The sequence below is a fragment of the Leuciscus leuciscus genome (genome assembly GCF_965113295.1).
Source record: "Leuciscus leuciscus genome assembly, chromosome: 11".
NCBI classification, from domain to species: domain Eukaryota; kingdom Metazoa; phylum Chordata; class Actinopteri; order Cypriniformes; family Leuciscidae; genus Leuciscus; species Leuciscus leuciscus.
In genome coordinates this window covers 20,414,642-20,432,255 of record NC_138735.1, presented here as the reverse complement: position 1 = coordinate 20,432,255, position 17,614 = coordinate 20,414,642, and the positions used below count along the sequence as shown (strand labels likewise).

The 17,614-nt window shown below is 36.6% G+C and overlaps 2 protein-coding genes across 2 annotated transcripts; one reads left to right on the top strand and one right to left on the bottom strand.

Annotated features, from left to right (window-relative positions):
• Nucleotides 1-4,643: 4,643 nt before the first annotated feature.
• rpl21 (ribosomal protein L21) lies at nucleotides 4,644-6,871 on the bottom strand. Its single transcript, XM_082183200.1, has 6 exons — nucleotides 6,807-6,871; nucleotides 6,069-6,147; nucleotides 5,902-5,963; nucleotides 5,695-5,807; nucleotides 5,005-5,155; nucleotides 4,644-4,771 (listed from the first exon to the last, which is right to left on the bottom strand). Exons 2-6 carry the CDS (start codon nucleotides 6,133-6,135, stop codon nucleotides 4,682-4,684), a joined length of 483 nt encoding a protein of 160 aa, XP_082039326.1. The 5' UTR covers nucleotides 6,136-6,147; nucleotides 6,807-6,871; the 3' UTR covers nucleotides 4,644-4,681.
• An 837-nt stretch (nucleotides 6,872-7,708) lies between these two features.
• Nucleotides 7,709-16,021, top strand: usp12a (ubiquitin specific peptidase 12a). Its single transcript, XM_082185011.1, has 9 exons — nucleotides 7,709-7,836; nucleotides 10,487-10,567; nucleotides 10,666-10,879; nucleotides 12,394-12,626; nucleotides 12,750-12,826; nucleotides 12,918-13,001; nucleotides 13,105-13,302; nucleotides 13,518-13,596; nucleotides 15,206-16,021. Exons 1-9 carry the CDS (start codon nucleotides 7,789-7,791, stop codon nucleotides 15,305-15,307), a joined length of 1,116 nt encoding a protein of 371 aa, XP_082041137.1. The 5' UTR covers nucleotides 7,709-7,788; the 3' UTR covers nucleotides 15,308-16,021.
• The last annotated feature ends 1,593 nt before the right edge of the window (nucleotides 16,022-17,614 follow it).

The following is a 17,614-nucleotide window of genomic DNA, read 5'->3' as shown; positions in this document are numbered from 1 at the left end:
AGGACCTCGGGACCTGCCTCTGCCCACTCTGCTCCATCCCTTTTTCCTCTTTTCCTATCCTCTGTTTACTCTGTTTAATTCAATCTATGAGTCAGAGCCTTGCAGCAATGTTGCGGAAGCTAGTTTGAAAATGTAGCTTGTCAAGCTACACTACAAAAGTCTGTACAAAAAAGTAGATAAATACATTCAACAGTGAATTTCTGTTCATTTATATGAACTGTCCAAACCAATTCACTAGAATTAATTGAACTACTCAATGTTACATATGAGAGAGAACTGTACGAATTTGCTTCGGTAGCATTAATTCGCATTTCCTATGCTATACACTCTAAAAAAATAAATGGTACAAAAGCTGTCACTGGCACGGTACCTTTTAAAAAAGGTTCCTACTATTTATACTAATATGTACACTTTTGGCACCAATGTGTACCTTTGAGGTCCTATAATGCACTCTTTGGGTACAAAGTTGTACCTTTTGAAAGGGTACCACGCCAGTGACAGCTTTATACCTTTTTTCTAAGAGTATGAAAGAGAGGAACATTTCACGAATCAGACTATAAGAAAGAGCCATCTGAATGAACCGATTCACTAGAATAAATTGGACTATACAACATTAATAAGAGAGGACTGACCGAACAAACCAGTATAAAATGAATTGGACTATCCAATGTTACATGTATCGTCCGAACGAAAAGATTCACTTGAATGAATCGAACCATGAACCATCCAACTTTACATATGAGAGAGAGGACAGTCTGAACAAACTGATTCAATAGCATTATTTAGAGTCTACTAGGACTAAGTATGCAGTTAGCATAGACTAGGACTTAGCATAGGACTTAGTTTAGTATGAACTTATTCACTAGAATTATTCAGACTTTCCAACATTACATGTGTGAGAGAGAGAGAGCGCTCAAACAAGCCCATTCATTGCAACAAATTGAAATTTCCAACGTTATACGTATAAGAAAGAGGACCATCCGATCAAACTGATTCACTAGAATGAATCAGACTAGCCAACGTTATGAGAGAGGACAAATCAATTCAATGAATGTGGCTATCCAATGTTATATGAAGTTTACACTATACTGGGGGAAAAAACAGCTAAGACCAGCCAAAGCTGGTTGGCTGGTCTTAGTTGGTTTAATGTGGATGTAGCTGGTTTCAGCTAGCCAAGCTGGTGTTCAGCTGGTTTTGGTTAGTCAGCTGGTCTCCCAGCCTGACCAGCTAAAAAAGTGTCCAAATCCACTCTAAAACCAGCTATGACAAGGCTGGAAGACCAGCTAAGACCAGCCAATCTTAGGCTGGTTTTAGCTGGTTTTCAGCAGGGATGACAGAGAGGACCATTTAGGTTGAAATGATTCACTAGAACAAATTAGACTTTCCAGAGATTGGGAGTTTTGTACATTAAAAAACATACAGATTTACATAAAGTACATAAAGGTAATGTTTGCCTGTCTTTAATAAATCAATCTATCTTGATATTTTAAGTGTTACAGTCACTGTTGTCAATTAAATGCATGCAATATAAACTGAACAGTGTAAAGTTGGGGCTCCCCTCATCAAAAAGGTTGTCAACAACTTCACAGGAAAAATAGACACTCAAAATGTTAAAGATGCAATTAAAGATCGGTCTTATTGCCATAGTCAGTGTTAATTGATAACTAAGGGAAATTCCTCGGCCATTCTCGCACTTTCGACATCTTCATAGTGATCAATACCAGGGCAGCATGTCACTTGTTGATTGATACTATTGATTATGACCTCTGCGAGACCTCATCACCTTTATCCAAATCTGTGCTAATATCTAACACCAGCACGATAGCAGAGGGAACAGGGCCAATGGATAGGCACAGCATACAATGAGGTTATCTAGTCGTCCTCACATTCTCACAGTCATGCTATGACCTCTCAGCGTGCCATCCTAATACTGTGGCTAATTCCCAGACCTGTGTGTCCTCTGAGGACAGAATGAATAGACCATGCCTAAAAAAAGGAAGAAGGTCAGATTCTGCCCCTAGCAGCTAAATCTAAATCAAGCAGTTGCACTGTAATGCAGTGCTGCATACATATCATGAAATAAAAATGCAGTGAAGGACGTGCATGTGAGAACATCATGGAATTGAGGCTGTTTCTCATACGCACCCACACAGCTGCTGCGTATCTCAGTAACTGACCCTAATTGAAGCAAATATTGGGTGAAGTACTGAGGTGGGATGAGATAACATATTTGTCAGATATGCAGTCAGGCATTCAGCCACTCTGATTACACAGCACAAGTCAAGATAGAGAGAGGTGGTCCTCGCTTACACACCAAATCACACAAAGAACACCACACACACACACACAAAAGGCCCAGAACAGTAGATATTCAAGTGTACAATAAGCAGACAAATATATCAGCAAATTTGGATATTTAGGGGTGAGCATATTTTGTGATTTGGTCATAATTTGATATTAGTCAGTGTGCTAATTTATTGTAATTTTTTGAATAAGCAGAACTTCCTTTTGTCAATAATTCTTTCCATTGTGTGTATATATATATACATATGCAATATATATTTATATATTGCAATGTAATGCAATGTACAATGTAATGTAGATTACATTTTTAACTACAATTTTCATCATGTAATTTGTATTCAGTAGGGCCTAACGGATTACAGTTTGTAAGTAATTATACTGTATGTGTGTGTGTGTATATATATATATATATACACACACACATACAGTATAATTACTTACAAACTGTAATCCGTTACTGAATACAAATTACATGATGAAAATTGTAGTTAAAAATGTAATCTACATTACACATTTTAGGTAATATAATCTGATTACTTTTTGATTACTTTTGACTTAACTCATTTATCACATTGATTTGAATAGAATAATCTTGTAGCATATTGATATAAAAACACAAAGAGAAAAAAAATATTCCACTATTTGGATTTTTTAGATAGGAAAACTCAAAAGATAAAATTAGAAATATATATATTTTTTTTTAAATGAGAAGAATTAGTGAGAATCATTTTGAGAATATTAAACAATCGTGTAATCAATAAAAAAAGTAATTGTACTCTGATTACAAGTATTTTAAAAAGTTTTAATTTCTAATTACAGTATTTGTATTTGGAATTTGATTACGTAATCCAATTACATAAATTACTAGCACTGGCAATAATCTTGTCAGCCTGATCAATGCATTTCGATGCCAACAAAACTCATTAATACATTTTAATACACTGTCATGATCTATGCTTCAAAAGCAATACCAGACACGAGTCAAATAAATAGATTACATATGCAAGGATTATTTTCAGTAAATGTCTTCATTGCACACCAACCCAAGGATCTTTTGAGTTGAACGGGACTTATTCTGTCAGGGTAAAGGCTAATGCTGCCTCCTAGTGACAGCTTATATGAACTACCATATAGAAGACAAACACAAAATCATGTTTGTTCTTATTCCACTGTTTTACGAGTAAAATTGTTAAATATATTTTTGATTCATGTGGAAAAATTTACTTCAGATAAATCTTCTACCACTTTCATTGTATTGAATTGAATTACACAAGGTGTATAATCACCTTGAGACATAAGAATAACTACACTAATAAGGTACATTTTTGTTCATGTTTTAAATCCACCTCTGTTCCAATTGTTGTTGCATAACTTTTCCCACCTTTATAGGTTCTCAAAACGGCACCTGCAGGTAAGATCAGTTATGTAGACTAAAGAACAATAGAACATTTAGCAAACTCTAGAGCTGGTTATGAAAAGAATTGGAAAAATGTAATCTTTCAAGATTCAGTCAAGTACTTAGTAAACGATAGGACATGAAATGACTTAAAACAAAGATCAGGCTGTTCTACCAAAGTGAGCAATTCAACATAAGGCCAGCTGCAACACTGATAAGAGGTAGTTATTTTGCTGAAATTACAGGCATTTTCTCTTTCTTTACTGATTTTAGGCTGTATGAGAGAACAGCTAAAACGAGAAAAGGCCAAAATAGTATCACATCTGGATCTTGCAATAATCCATGACATTAAACAAAAAAACATTTTTTAATTGGCTGCAAGAAATGGAAAACTTTGGACCAAGTTTTTTGGCCACTTCATGCACTCTTAAAAATAAAGGTTCAGATCATAGCAAAGCCAAGAGACCCTAATATAGGAATATCCTTGAGCAGAACCTGCTGGGAAAAAAAATCTGTATGACAGACTGAAAATATAATAGCTTGGTTAGAAGGCTAAGTTACATGCTGTAAGCTTGTAGGTTAAAAACTGAAATAAAATATGATCCCTTAAATAAAAACCCATAGTGATTTAACAGCTTTTTTTAAAGCAAAAGTAAAGGGACTGAAGGAAAAGAATTGTACGGAATTACACATAAACGGTACAATAACCTTTCAAAAGGAACATCTTTGTACCTCATTTACCCCTAAACGGTACATATTAGTATCATAAATGTACACAGTACCATTTGAAGAGGTACCACCCCAATGAGAGCTTTCATTCCCTTTTTTTGTGAGTGCGCATTGTATGTCATTATCAATTTGCATCATTAACAATAGATTCATCCTCATAACATAAAATACAATTTAAAGGGAAAAATTGTTAAAGAAAGAGTTTCAAACAAGATTTATGTAGTACAAAGGTCTTTATTTTGGCCAGCAGACTTATGCCATGAACTCGTAAGGGATGGGCTCCAGGAGCTGAGGCTCGTTGTTCTTGGTGCTGACAAAGTGAGCTGACCGTGGAGCATCAGGCTGAAAACAAGATAAGACACATCAACACCACAAACAACCAAATAAACATCAGCCAGAGCTGCAATAATGGCGTTTTACGTATTCGGTCATTTTAACTTTAATTCAAATAACCATTTGCAACATCCAAACATGAAACCTAATGTTTACATCAGGGAGTTCAATGAAATGCATGGTTTCACTGTGCACATTTGTCCATATAAAAGTTAAAAAAAAAAAAAACCTAATCCTCATACCTGGCGTTTAAGCTCAATCCAGGTGCCCTGCTTCTTGGCCTCCAATTTTTTCTTCTCATTCTCCTTAACACGCTGCAGGAAGCTGTCTCTGCTCTTTGAGTGCTTAATATGCTCAATACGCACATTAATTCTCTTAGCCAGGATCTTGCCCCTAGAAGGAAAACCAGTAATCGGTCACTTAAACAACAAGAATTGTTGTGCATTTACAAGCTTTATCAAAGAGAGGCATGTTCCCATATTGACAATCTGGCGAAGGCATTCATGTGCCAGTCCAGGGTGCATAAGGATGACTGCTCTTCCCCATATGAATGACCACACAGGACACTGGACGGCCCTTATGGCAAAGTGAATCTGGGGCATTACACATTAAAAAGCTTCATTGATATGGATAAGTTTGGAACTCATTAGCTCAATAACTTGAGAACATTACTGGAGTACTGTGTGAGATTATATACACATTTAAAATGCAAGTGAATGGCTGCCACTTCGTTTGACGTCACACACAGCGATTGTGACGGTAATCACAACACCCCTCTCGTAAACACTCGTATGATAGAGTATAGTAGAGATACAAAAAGTGGCATCAACAGCAATATATGTAGAAACACTAACCATGTGGTTTCTGTACTTGTCAGACAGATGTAACTTGTTAACTTTACATTGAAATGTCATGTTCAGGGCGGTACTTACTTGACTTGCTTGTTGACAATGATGCCTACAGCATGCTGTGTAACATTATAAACACGTCCTGTTTTGCCATGGTAGCATTTATGAGGCATTCCCTTCTGGATGGTTCCTGTGCCCTGGATAATAAGATGGTTTTCTTAGAAATTGGCTTGATTCTTGAAAGAAAAAAAAAAAAGTACACTAAAACATCTTACATTTACTAAAACTTACCTTGATGTCTACAATATCACCCTTTTTGTAGATGCGCATGTAGGTGGACAGAGGGATTGGGCCTGTTGTAGAATAAAAAGCAATGTCAGGTCTAAAAAAAATTATAAACAGGTTTATATGCTAAAGTACAGTACAAAATACATACAGCACAATTCAAGTAAACTCACCATGCTTGCGGAAGGGCCTGGCAAACATATACCTGGTCCCCCTCCTCTTGCCTCTTGTGTTTGTCATGATGCCTGATTACTGGGTGCAAAAAAGGGAAAAATAAAGTTAAAAAAATTGTTTCTAGGAAAGAAGTTCTCAATCACTTCTCAAACACTACGCTTGATAACCAACTACAATACTAGAGAAAATATTTAACATCACACTTGGTTTACAGCCTATGGTCATCACTCACTGTACAATATAATTGGATGTAACATGGTAGCACGTTTATAAAAAATGTATTCCAATAACGATGAACAAATCATTAAAGGCAGTTAAATTATGACAACGAACACATCAAGACAAATCTTTTTAACATTAGATTGTTACAGCTCTATGCAACTTCAGTTCATGACAAAGAAATACATTGACAAGGAACCAAACTGATTTGACATCTTCTAACTCTCGTAAATATTTCTACGTGTTCGAAATACAACATATGCATCAATCGGAAATATTTTACTATTTTTTTTTATCCACGACTCTCGCAAAGCCTGTCCACGCATGGCCCACATGGAACGGACACGCTCCAGCTTGACTCTATATTTTACTCTTTACGGCATCCAACAACGTATATACGGACTTAATTTCGATGCCATGCTAGGTAAGGTATTTTTTGGGCGCTTTATGTTGCACTTTTGCTCAGGGAGAGCTATGTAATTATGGATTTAATACATATTGTCTGGAGCACATCTTACCCCTGGTTGCTCGCAAGATGGCGGGTACGGCGGAAAGAGAATGATGGGGTCCTGTGGCCTTTCCTTCAAAGCACGAATAGGAAGACTACTAATTTGCCTGAGTAAAAATAGCAGTTTCTGAGCTGTTGCTCCTTGGGCAGTGATGCCATCGCCATACAAAAACAGTTTTTTATTTGATGAAATGTTCTCCTTTTAACTTGCCTGCGAGAGCATAGCATTAAATATATATATATATATGTGTGTGTGTGTGTGTATTGTATAAAAAATATTAAAATAAATCTAGATGATTCTTTGGAATATAATTTTTTTTTATTTTTTTTTTTTAATGAGAAGCTTTAACCGGGTTAAGTTTTTTATTATTATTAAAAATGTAATAAATTAATTAAGTTACGCTTCAAATGAACATTATTTTGGAAAAAATCCACAAACACACAACCATTTAATTTAAATATTTTAAATAAGAAACTTTAACTGGGTTTGTTTCACGAAAACACTTACTTAAATTTAAATACATGTTTATTCGTAATTAAAAATGCAATGAATTAAACTAAATCCCGACATAAGCATTAACATTAAAAAACACCAACAGTCGACAATCTCTGTAAATGCACATTTAATTTACTTGTTTTCAAATAAAAAGCGTTAACTGAGTTAAGTTAATGATTTTCTTTTAAATTAAAAATGTAATAAATTAAATAAAATCCTGACTTTTAAAAAAAAAATCACAGCACAAGCTCTCTGCTGACTTAAATATACTGTCAAATAAACATAGCATAATGCTTATAAATGTCTTTATGTGTTCATGAATGTGTTTTATTGTGTTATGCACTTATTGCCAAAATGATTTGAATAATAACTTAATCAGGCGCTGGGGCACTAAGACCCCGCGCTGTTCCCTCTGGCAGGAGCGCAGTCTGTCCTCACGGTCGGGGACTCCTTTTCGCCTCCGCGCGGTGATTGGGTGGAAGATGGCGCTGGGCGAATGGAAATCCTAATGACAGTTTCCAAATTTGCCTCTTTTTGTACCATGGTAAGTAAATATCACTTCAGTCACGGATAATTGTACATCAGTACACGCGTGATGTTGTAATCGGTCGCGTGCTGCATTAGTTCTGTGAATCTGACTCCTTGGGTTGCCAGTTTTCCTCTGCTGCAGTTGCGAGCTGTCTTTTTCCGTCTGTGTGTCTGCTATGAATTTTGACTTGGGCCTAAATTATTTCTGTAATTGGGTAGATATGCGGAACGACCGTGTTGTCTTTGTAACGCGACGTTAAGCTTTTAAATTCGCCCGTCCTTAAAGGATTTGCTGAAGGCAGCAAAGCAGAGATCTGCTAACTGAGCTGAAGTGTCATTCAGCACGGGTTATGATCGCGAGATGTGCTTAATAAGCGCGAGACAGTGACATCTAAATAATCTCCGGTTTTTATTTCTGTGTAATAAATTAGTACAAGCATTCAGATAAGCATTGTGTTGCAAACCTGAGCATCATGATGATGTAAAACGCGTTCAGTGTACCTGTGCTTTAGTGCTAAGCTGTTGCCAGGTCGGTCACATCGTGATTTCATGGTCCCATCCCCTCTCTGCTTCTCCCTACCCAATATGTGCCTCCATATCTTATTTGCTTTATCTGCGTTTTGATTGTTAATTCCATTTTTTCCATGGCATTTGACGTTTTTAAATGTAAAAACGACGGCAGCGAAATGCTAATGACTGCTAATGTAATTTTACCTCTTAAAATGTGCTGTATTTTTTTTTAATAGGGTTGTTTTTATGTTCACATTTACGTGTTTTTTTGTGGTATTGCATTTTTAAAACATTAATTCTTAATCAATGGATGTTGCAATCTGACCAAAAGTGTCTCACATGCATCAAACGTCTTCTGAAATTTACTATGGTGAATATAGGCTAGTTCCTGCCACAACATCAGTTACTACAATTAACCACAATAGGTTTAATAGTAGCCTTTCTCCTTCTAAACACTGCACATTTTCTAGTCATTTATTTATTTATTTTTAAAGAAAGTGGTGTGTAATATGAACTTACCATAGTTATATTGTAGAAACTAAGGATGCACAGTATATCGGCCACCATATCGGTATCGGCTGATATACGTAAATGTTTAATGTTATCGTTATAATAAATAGATTATTTCATTCAGCTGAGACTTCAGATGCAGTGCGCACTGTTCACTATAATGGATTTGAATTGCTTAAAATATGATTAGAATCAATCAATACAGTTAAGCGCAACATGTGCAGTGCAAGTCTGTCAAATTGGCTTAATTTTAGATTTAGTTTCTTTTTCAAAAACATTGATGCTTTATTAACAATAACTAGCACTTTTATTTTTCTCATATTATTTTCATCAACAATATGGTTTAATTCAAATCACTTCATTATTGTCCGTGCTGAGGCTATTCCAATTTATTTATCCATGGCACACGCATTTTGATTCTTTGTACGCAAGTAATGTTGTCCAATTACTTGTTTGCATTATTTAAGCATCTATTTAATTTATTTGTAAGGCAATAGTTTTTATTTGATAAAGAAAGTTGGACCATAGGTGTAAAATTAATTTGAAAACTTACACTGGTTCAAACTAGGCTACTAACTATACTGTATATGTTTAATTTATTTTGAAGTGCTTTGGTGGCTTTTAATGGTGAGACTTTTGTTTTTGTAATCAGGCTTTTAAAAAATCATATAAAAATATTGATTTCGATTTATCGGCCAATATATCGGTTATCTAGCCTGGTTAAAACCAGACCATTCTCAGTAGTAACTGAGTTATGGTCTGGCAAAGCTCCATAGACAAATCATTTCCAAAGGGGTGTCACCAACGGACGTCGCTCAAATGCCTCTCGGCGCAATTGGAAAGACCTAAAACTCCAAAAACCAATCAGAGCGATCGTCATGTGTAAAGCCATATGCTGCGTCCCAATTCGCCTATGTTACACTACGCCATAAAAGTACTCTTTTTGTGAAGAAAATTTATTTACTTTTGAATGTGTAGCAAAAAAGTAGGCAACTTTTGGACATACTACTTCATCATCTTTATCGGACGGATCTGTCGCGTGCATCCAGTCATGTAAACTGCCCTGTCAATCATCTTGTCACAGTTAAAATCCTCTATTAAATCTAATTTAATTTCCTACCGTTTCGGAGAGAAATGTAGTAGCATTTTCATCTGCCAGTGGGTCTTTCATGGAGACTGTCCTCATGTGTTTGCAATTTGAATTTAATAATGCTGCATTTAAAAGTTGGTGCGCTTCACCAACGGAGTGGACGTCGCTCAAATGCCTCTGGGCACAATTGGATAGGCTAGACCTAAAACCAATCAGAGCGATCGTCATCGTGTAAAGCCCGCCTCAACGTTTCTGATTGGTGCCGCGATTTCCACGGCATGGAAATGGCCTTGAATGGGCTCTTTGCCAGACTTACTTGCAGAGCAAATCTAAATTTGCTGGAAGTTGTCTGGGTTTTCCCAGGCTATCGGTTATCGGCTTTCAAAGATAAAGAATTATCGGTTAACGGTATCAGCCAAAATGTTCATATCAGTGCATCCCTAGTAGAAACAGTAACTATGTGGTAAAAACTGTGGTGATCATGGTCATTTTTGTAAGGGATTCCCTATCCAATGGTAAGCGGGTGTAAAAACTCTGTTCACCTGTTCCGTTTCAGGGCGCCAATGCCTCCGCTTTGGAGAAAGAGATTGGCTCGGAGCAGTTCCCTGTCAACGAGCATTACTTCGGATTGGTCAACGTAAGCAAAGGCGTTTCCTGCTGTCTACCATCGTCTCCTCCATGTTTATCGTCATGCTCTGGTTTCAGTGTGTGTGTTCTGTGTGTTTCGATCCACAGTTTGGAAACACCTGCTACTGTAACTCTGTACTCCAGGCTCTGTACTTCTGCCGGCCGTTCCGAGAGAAGATCCTCGCGTACAGGAGCCAGCCGCGCCGCAAGGAGAACCTGCTCACCTGCCTGGCCGACCTGTTCCACAGTATAGCCAACCAGAAGAGGAAAGTTGGCGTGATACCCCCGAAGAAGTTCATTACACGACTACGGAAAGAGAATGGTAAGACGAGCAGGAAGGGATTGTATTATAATTCAGTTTAATGTTCTCAGTTACTTCTCGGTTTCAGTATGGATGCTAGGTCTAGGTCAGAAACATTAAAGCTGTACGGCACATGAACTTGTTCTTATGATGCATTCGAGTCGAATAACAAAATAAGCAAAACCAGCACCAATAAACAATGAACATCAGCAATAACTGTTTTTTTCCCCGTTGTACGAGTACAGCTGCATCACCTTTAACCAAATATATATAACATATATATTGTGCACATTTGAATTGTACACATTTTTTGCCTAGTGTCTAACAAATAAATAAAATGCATATAGCAAACACAATAAAATAGTTAAATATATGCTCTGTCTTACACAAAACGGTAACAATTTACAATAAGGTCCCATTAGTTAATATTAGTTAATGCATTAACTAGCATGAACTAACAAGGAGCAATTCAATTGTTACAGTATTTATTAACTTTTGTTAAAGGTGGTTAATAAAAATACAATTGTTAGTTCATGCCAGCTCAGGTCCATTTATAGATCCAACTTTTAATTTGAATAAACTACTGGTAAATGTTATAGAATAATTTTTCATTGTTAATTCATGTTAACAAATGGAGCCTTATTGTAAATGTTACCATATAACTTTAATATTTTTGAAATACAGCAATGTAATTGTAATATCGCAAAACCATCTATTTCGGAGTTGTTTTCTGCTCTCTTTTTTGTGGACACCCACATTCAACGTTACAACTCGGTATCTCGGGTCATTGACTTGCACATGACTTTCTGACTTGAAGTTTTGAAGACCGCAATAATCTAGATGAAGCAAATTAAATTATAAATGTAAATTTTATGTGGTTTTGACACATTTGATTCTTAAAGGCCTCATTTACACCTGATATTAAGAAGCATTTTGGTCGATCAGATCACAAATAGACGAGGGAGACACATACCCGTTTACACCTGGTATTTTAATCCGTCTCTTTTGTTCACTTTCAACCACTTCTGTCCTGATTTCTTTGAGGGGAGGGACTATGGCGGGGATAAATGTATGGTTTCTTCAGATCTTTCGATCTAATGGACAAAATAAGCTTGCATAATTTACATATGAATGCACCGAAACGACAGAAAAACATACGTTTCTGCTCTGAAAGCTGCAAGACCACGCTGAATGAGAAATCAGGAATGGTGAGAGGACATTGTGCTTGATACATTTTGCCGTCAAAATTGAAATCCCGTCTGGCTAACACTCTTCCTGTAATGTTTTCGCGTTAGGTCAGTAGACGGAGAGTAGGCGGTCTTTTGTGGCTGTTCAGAATGTGTTTTCAACTTCCTCTTAAAGTAGTCAAAAGTGGACAAGCTCAAAACGTTTTAGACCCTTTTTACACCTGTATTTAGTGTCGTCCACTTGTGATCCGATCAACCGAAATCATCTTAATACCAGGTGTAAACCGGGCCAAAGACATGATTCCTTGTGCTATTTTATGCAGCATTCTTTCTCCCTGTCACCCGCAGAACTGTTTGATAACTACATGCAACAAGATGCACATGAGTTCCTCAACTACTTGCTGAACACTATAGCAGACCTGCTACAAGAAGAGCGCAAGCAAGACAAGCAGAATGGCAAACTGGCCAATGGCACACTTGACTCACAGAACAATAACAGCACCCCGCCCTCCTCCACCTGGGTTCATGAGATCTTCCAGGGCACGCTGACCAACGAGACACGATGCCTCACCTGCGAGACGGTAATCGCACCTCACCTAACTTAACTGGATGCCGTCCAATAAGACAGGATCCTGATAATTCTGCTGACTGTGATTGGCTGTGCTTTGATCTGAGGTGGGTTTTTGCACTTTGCTCTCTTACAGATAAGCAGCAAAGATGAGGATTTCTTGGATTTGTCAGTGGACGTGGAGCAGAACACTTCGATCACACACTGTCTCAGGTCCGAAAGCACACTCACACTTAAACCCAATGCAAACATGAATATGATTCCCTTTTAATAAGCTATTCTTTTTCTTACTGGCCCCTTATAGAGGTTTCAGTAATACAGAGACCTTGTGCAGTGAGTATAAATATTACTGTGAGGAATGCAGAAGTAAACAGGAGGCACACAAAAGGTGAGCGCGCATTCATTTCTGTCAGCTGCTTCCTGATTTTTTTTTTACTATACATGTAGTGAATATACTGGATACATGAACATCTGTCTGTGTTTGACTCTAGAATGCGGGTTAAGAAACTTCCCATGATCCTCGCCTTGCACTTGAAGAGATTTAAATACATGGAGCAGCTGCAGCGCTACACTAAGCTAAGCTACCGCGTGGTCTTCCCTCTGGAGCTCCGCCTCTTTAACACCTCTGGCGATGCCACCAATCCCGAGAGGCTTTACGACCTGGTCGCTGTGGTGGTGCATTGTGGCAGGTGAGTCGGTACAGATTTTGATGGAAACCAGGAAGCCAGAATGGACTTTGAGACTTTTATACATTTTCTTGCTCCTATGTTGACTGATTTCACAATATTTGCTTATGGGAAGAGAATCTCTTCATGTAAGCTTTTTGAAATTTGTCCTTGCAAAAAAGGAGAACTGTCTTGATTTGCTTCCTTGATCTTATTTTGATGTATGTGTGCTTTTACAGTGGTCCAAACCGAGGACACTACATCGCAATTGTAAAGAGTCATGATTTCTGGCTACTGTTTGATGACGACATCGTAGAGGTAAGCTTCCATCCGTCATGAATAAAAGCATCAGCCTTTCACTGAGATTTAGGGTTCACAGATATGGAAAACCTGTAAATATTAGGGAATTTTATATGGATGATTTGTAGGACTGGCAAATTAAAATATATTTAAAATCATTCAAAAGTTATTGAATGAATAAAATAATTAATTCTAGAGTTTTTATAGTGCTATATATACATGTTTAGTTATAATAAAAAAATAAAAACTTTAATAAATAAATAATAAAATAATGTTAAAAAGTAAATCAAACCATATAGACATTTTATAGTGTGTGTGTATATATATATATATATATATATATGTGTGTGTGTGTGTGTGTGTGTGTGTGTGTGTGTGTGTGTGTGTGTGTGTGTGTGTGTGTATGTATATATTGGTGCTGACAAATCGATTAATCGCATCTAGCATAAACGTTTTTGTTAATATAATATATGGGTGTATATATAATATTGTGTCTGTGTGTATACTGTATATATACACACACATATTTATACATATATGTGTGTGTATACGTATATATACACAGACAAACACATACACTAGTGCTGTCCGATCGATTAATCGCGATTAATCAATTCTAAAATAAATAATACATATAATATATGTGTGTATATATATTATCATATATTTGTGTCTCTGTGTGTGTGTGTGTGTGTGTGTGTGTGTGTATATATATATATATATATATATATAAACAAACATATATTATATAAAAATTATTACTTTTATATTATAATCAATTAATTGCGATAGACAGCACTAATATAAACATTGATATGTTTATTTGTTATCTTATATATCTAAAAAATAATAAATAAATAATCAGTAAAAATAATGTGAAGTAAATCACATCAGAGTTTTATAGTGAATGTATATATAGTAATACTTAGGTCTGAAATATATCATAAGCTATAAATTGCTCTTTGGGAGTGCAATCTTTAAAAATCTTTTACACAATTGTCATTGAAAGGTCCAAAGCTATGTGTTATAAAGTTTCATGAGAATAGGTTAAATCACTGTGGGGTATCGATTAGAATGCGCAAAGCTCCATTAGTTGCTTTTATTTGAGTAACTCAACATGTGGATCAAGGTGTGGTTACTATACAAAAATTAACAAGAACATTGACATCAATTGCAAATATGAAAAACCATCAAACACTAATACATTACTGCATATACAACAAGCATGTTTCAGCAGGTTTTACAAAGGTTCAACAATAAATCTAAATTACCTCAAACAATATACAACATAAATATTCATATGCATACAACAAACAATATTATCAATGGATATACGGATTAAAAGTCCCCAACAAACGATCCATACACATATAATCAATCATCCTTCACAAAAGCCAGTGTTTTGGTTCTAACGAAGCATTTTACTCAGTTATAAACAGTTAAGACGTGTAGTTTGTAAAAAGTATTGATGCAGTCCACATCAAAATACACCAGTCAAGGCCATCACTGCTCCTAAGCCTAAACTCCCATTCAAATGGCTTCCACCATGTCCATGTGCTCACTCTTGATGATTGTAAAGTGATCTTCCTGCATTTGTTTAAAAAAATTTTTTTGTTTCTCCCTTTAGAAAATCGATGCCCAGGCAATTGAAGAATTCTACGGATTAACCTCTGAAATTTCCAAGAACTCTGAGTCCGGGTACATCCTGTTTTACCAGTCCAGAGACTGAGAGAGGCCAGAGAGGCCAGAGCGGCGTCCCCTTACGGACACCTGTGCAGCAGGCGTGCCTGTATGCAGAACCCTGCTGCATCTCACACACACACACACACACACACACCCCACCCCTCCCGTCCAAGCCCTCCCTCGCCAGTCTCCGCACAGCCGTAACGCTGGACGCCATGCAGTCGCAAGGCCTTTTGAACGTTGTTTGTCAGTTGTATTTACGTTGTGGGAGCGTTTCATCACTCGTGTTCAGTCCTTTACTGTGGAGAGAATGTGTTTAATGTAACCGACTGTATGATATGACGGGGATTTGCGTTCGACTTTCATGCTGCGACCTTTTGATTCCTGTGGCTGTGAGGAGGCTGAAGACTTGTGCATGGGGAAAGCGGGTGTGTTTATTATAATGGCGGGGAGGGTCTAAAAGCTCCGGATACGGGGCATTTCGGGATATGTATTTCTACCTTGTACAGAGTGATATTTGTATAAATATTATGAGAATTATAATAATATTACTGATATAGCCAAAAAAATGAGAATAGAACCAGAAAAGATGTATAACACTATGGTGCACTTTTGATACAGTTTTGTAGATGTTGGAAGGTTAATGTGAGGGTTTGCTTGAGACGGCCTGTTGTGAAATTATCATTTTCTGTTTTAAAGAAAAAGAAATAAAAGTGTATACACCAAGATAGGATGTATGCATGTAAGCATGTAAATACCAGCTATTACCAGCCTGCTGCGATTTGATTGGACCCCTAGTACATACAACCAAGGCTTGCCCAGTGCTGATGACTCATTCTTGGTCACTGTGGCCCCTCAGTGGCCGGTCCAGATTACTGCAAGATGGAGATCTGCACAGCATCATTCCTTTTAACCGACCGCTCTTCTGCTCATTCTAGCTCGAAAGGTTGTGTTGTTTTGCAATTATTCGGTCCATTTGCTATGGTTAAAATGAGGCTGATGCTTGATTCTTTCAAATTTGTATAAAGCATTACATAGATTTATTAGCGCTTTACAGCAATTCTTTTGAAGCCCATTTCAGTCTGAAGGATTTTATCAGGCATTGTCACTGACTGTGCAGCTTAGTCTATGAGGAGGTGTGAGCCTCTCTGAAATAGCACAGACTGAAAAGAGGCATGGGGACGAAGGCTGCACGGGGTTAGAGAATGGAGGAGAGAGGGAAGATAGTGGGGGAAGTGGGTGACACAGATGAGCATGCTGTTAATAGCACGCGCCGAGAATAGCTCTCACAGGGGAGCAACACAATGTGCATCTTTCCAGAAAGATGCAGACTGAATGTCAGATGCTAGATAAATGGGTCTCATCCTACAGAGACACGTTATAATACCTTCTGAGTCGTTCGAAATAGGTGCCTTTACCATTTTTATTTTTTTTTATTTTTTTTTTAGCAAATTAAGGTTGGAAACATTCTATCAGACAAACAATGCCAATATATTGCATTTTGCCATGGTAAGCTAAATTCAAACATTGTAACACGTGTTTGCATGTGTCGGCTTTTCAAAAAAGTAACAGGGTTGAGTTTTACATTTTATTTAGCCAGTAGTCTTTTGCTCAAAATCATGACATTATGTGTTTTAAAGAAAGAAAATGTAACGCTAATATTTCTACAAATATATAGTTTTCAATAATTAACATGTGCATTCCTTATACTGAAAAACCTAACAAAATATAAGATAAACTCCCTGTTTGACACAAGGCTTAATCCTAGTCCCAGTCTAAAATGCATGTTTGAGAAGTTTTAATTGAAAGCAACTTGCACTGGCATATCTTAAAATATGACAGTGCCATTGTTTTGTCTCAAGATGCACAACAGTAATGTTTTTTCTGAGGCACATTTATTAAAGCTATACTTAAATGTCCTAATTGAACTATACGGTCTAATCCTGGCTTAATCTAAACCCTGTCTGTGAAACCAGAGTAGTTAAAAAGAGAAGAGTTTAAGAACACCTTTAAGAGTTCATATCTTGTTTTCTTTTTGAGGGTTTTTTATTATTATAATGGAATACTTTATTTGGACGATGTTATGATGATAAGGTTGCTGTATAACATGGGACACTTTTTTAATATAATATAAATTATATTTAGTACAAATAAAGTATTTTTAAATAAAATATTATGTCCACCTCTATATAAGAAGGAGAATAAAGGCAAAATACTCGCTGTAAAAAAATATTGTTGGTTTAACTTAAAAAAAAGTAGCCTACGTTAATTTTTGTTAAGTTAAATTTGAGTTAATACAATGGAGATTGGTTTAATCAACAGAAACTCAAAATATTGTGTTATCTGAACCACA

Excerpts from the sequence above, each read along its gene's own strand:
- rpl21 (XM_082183200.1), bottom strand. The coding sequence starts at position 6,135 with ATGACAAACACAAGAGGCAAGAGGAGGGGGACCAGGTATATGTTTGCC. Across the intron at positions 5,964-6,068 it reads CAGGCCCTTCCGCAAGCATG|GCCCAATCCCTCTGTCCACC; the intron begins GTGAGTTTACTT and ends ATTCTACAACAG. Across the intron at positions 5,156-5,694 it reads ATTGTCAACAAGCAAGTCAA|GGGCAAGATCCTGGCTAAGA; the intron begins GTAAGTACCGCC and ends TTTTCCTTCTAG.
- usp12a (XM_082185011.1), top strand. The coding sequence starts at position 7,789 with ATGGAAATCCTAATGACAGTTTCCAAATTTGCCTCTTTTTGTACCATG. Across the intron at positions 12,627-12,749 it reads GATGCCTCACCTGCGAGACG|ATAAGCAGCAAAGATGAGGA; the intron begins GTAATCGCACCT and ends GCTCTCTTACAG. Across the intron at positions 13,303-13,517 it reads GTGGTGGTGCATTGTGGCAG|TGGTCCAAACCGAGGACACT; the intron begins GTGAGTCGGTAC and ends GTGCTTTTACAG.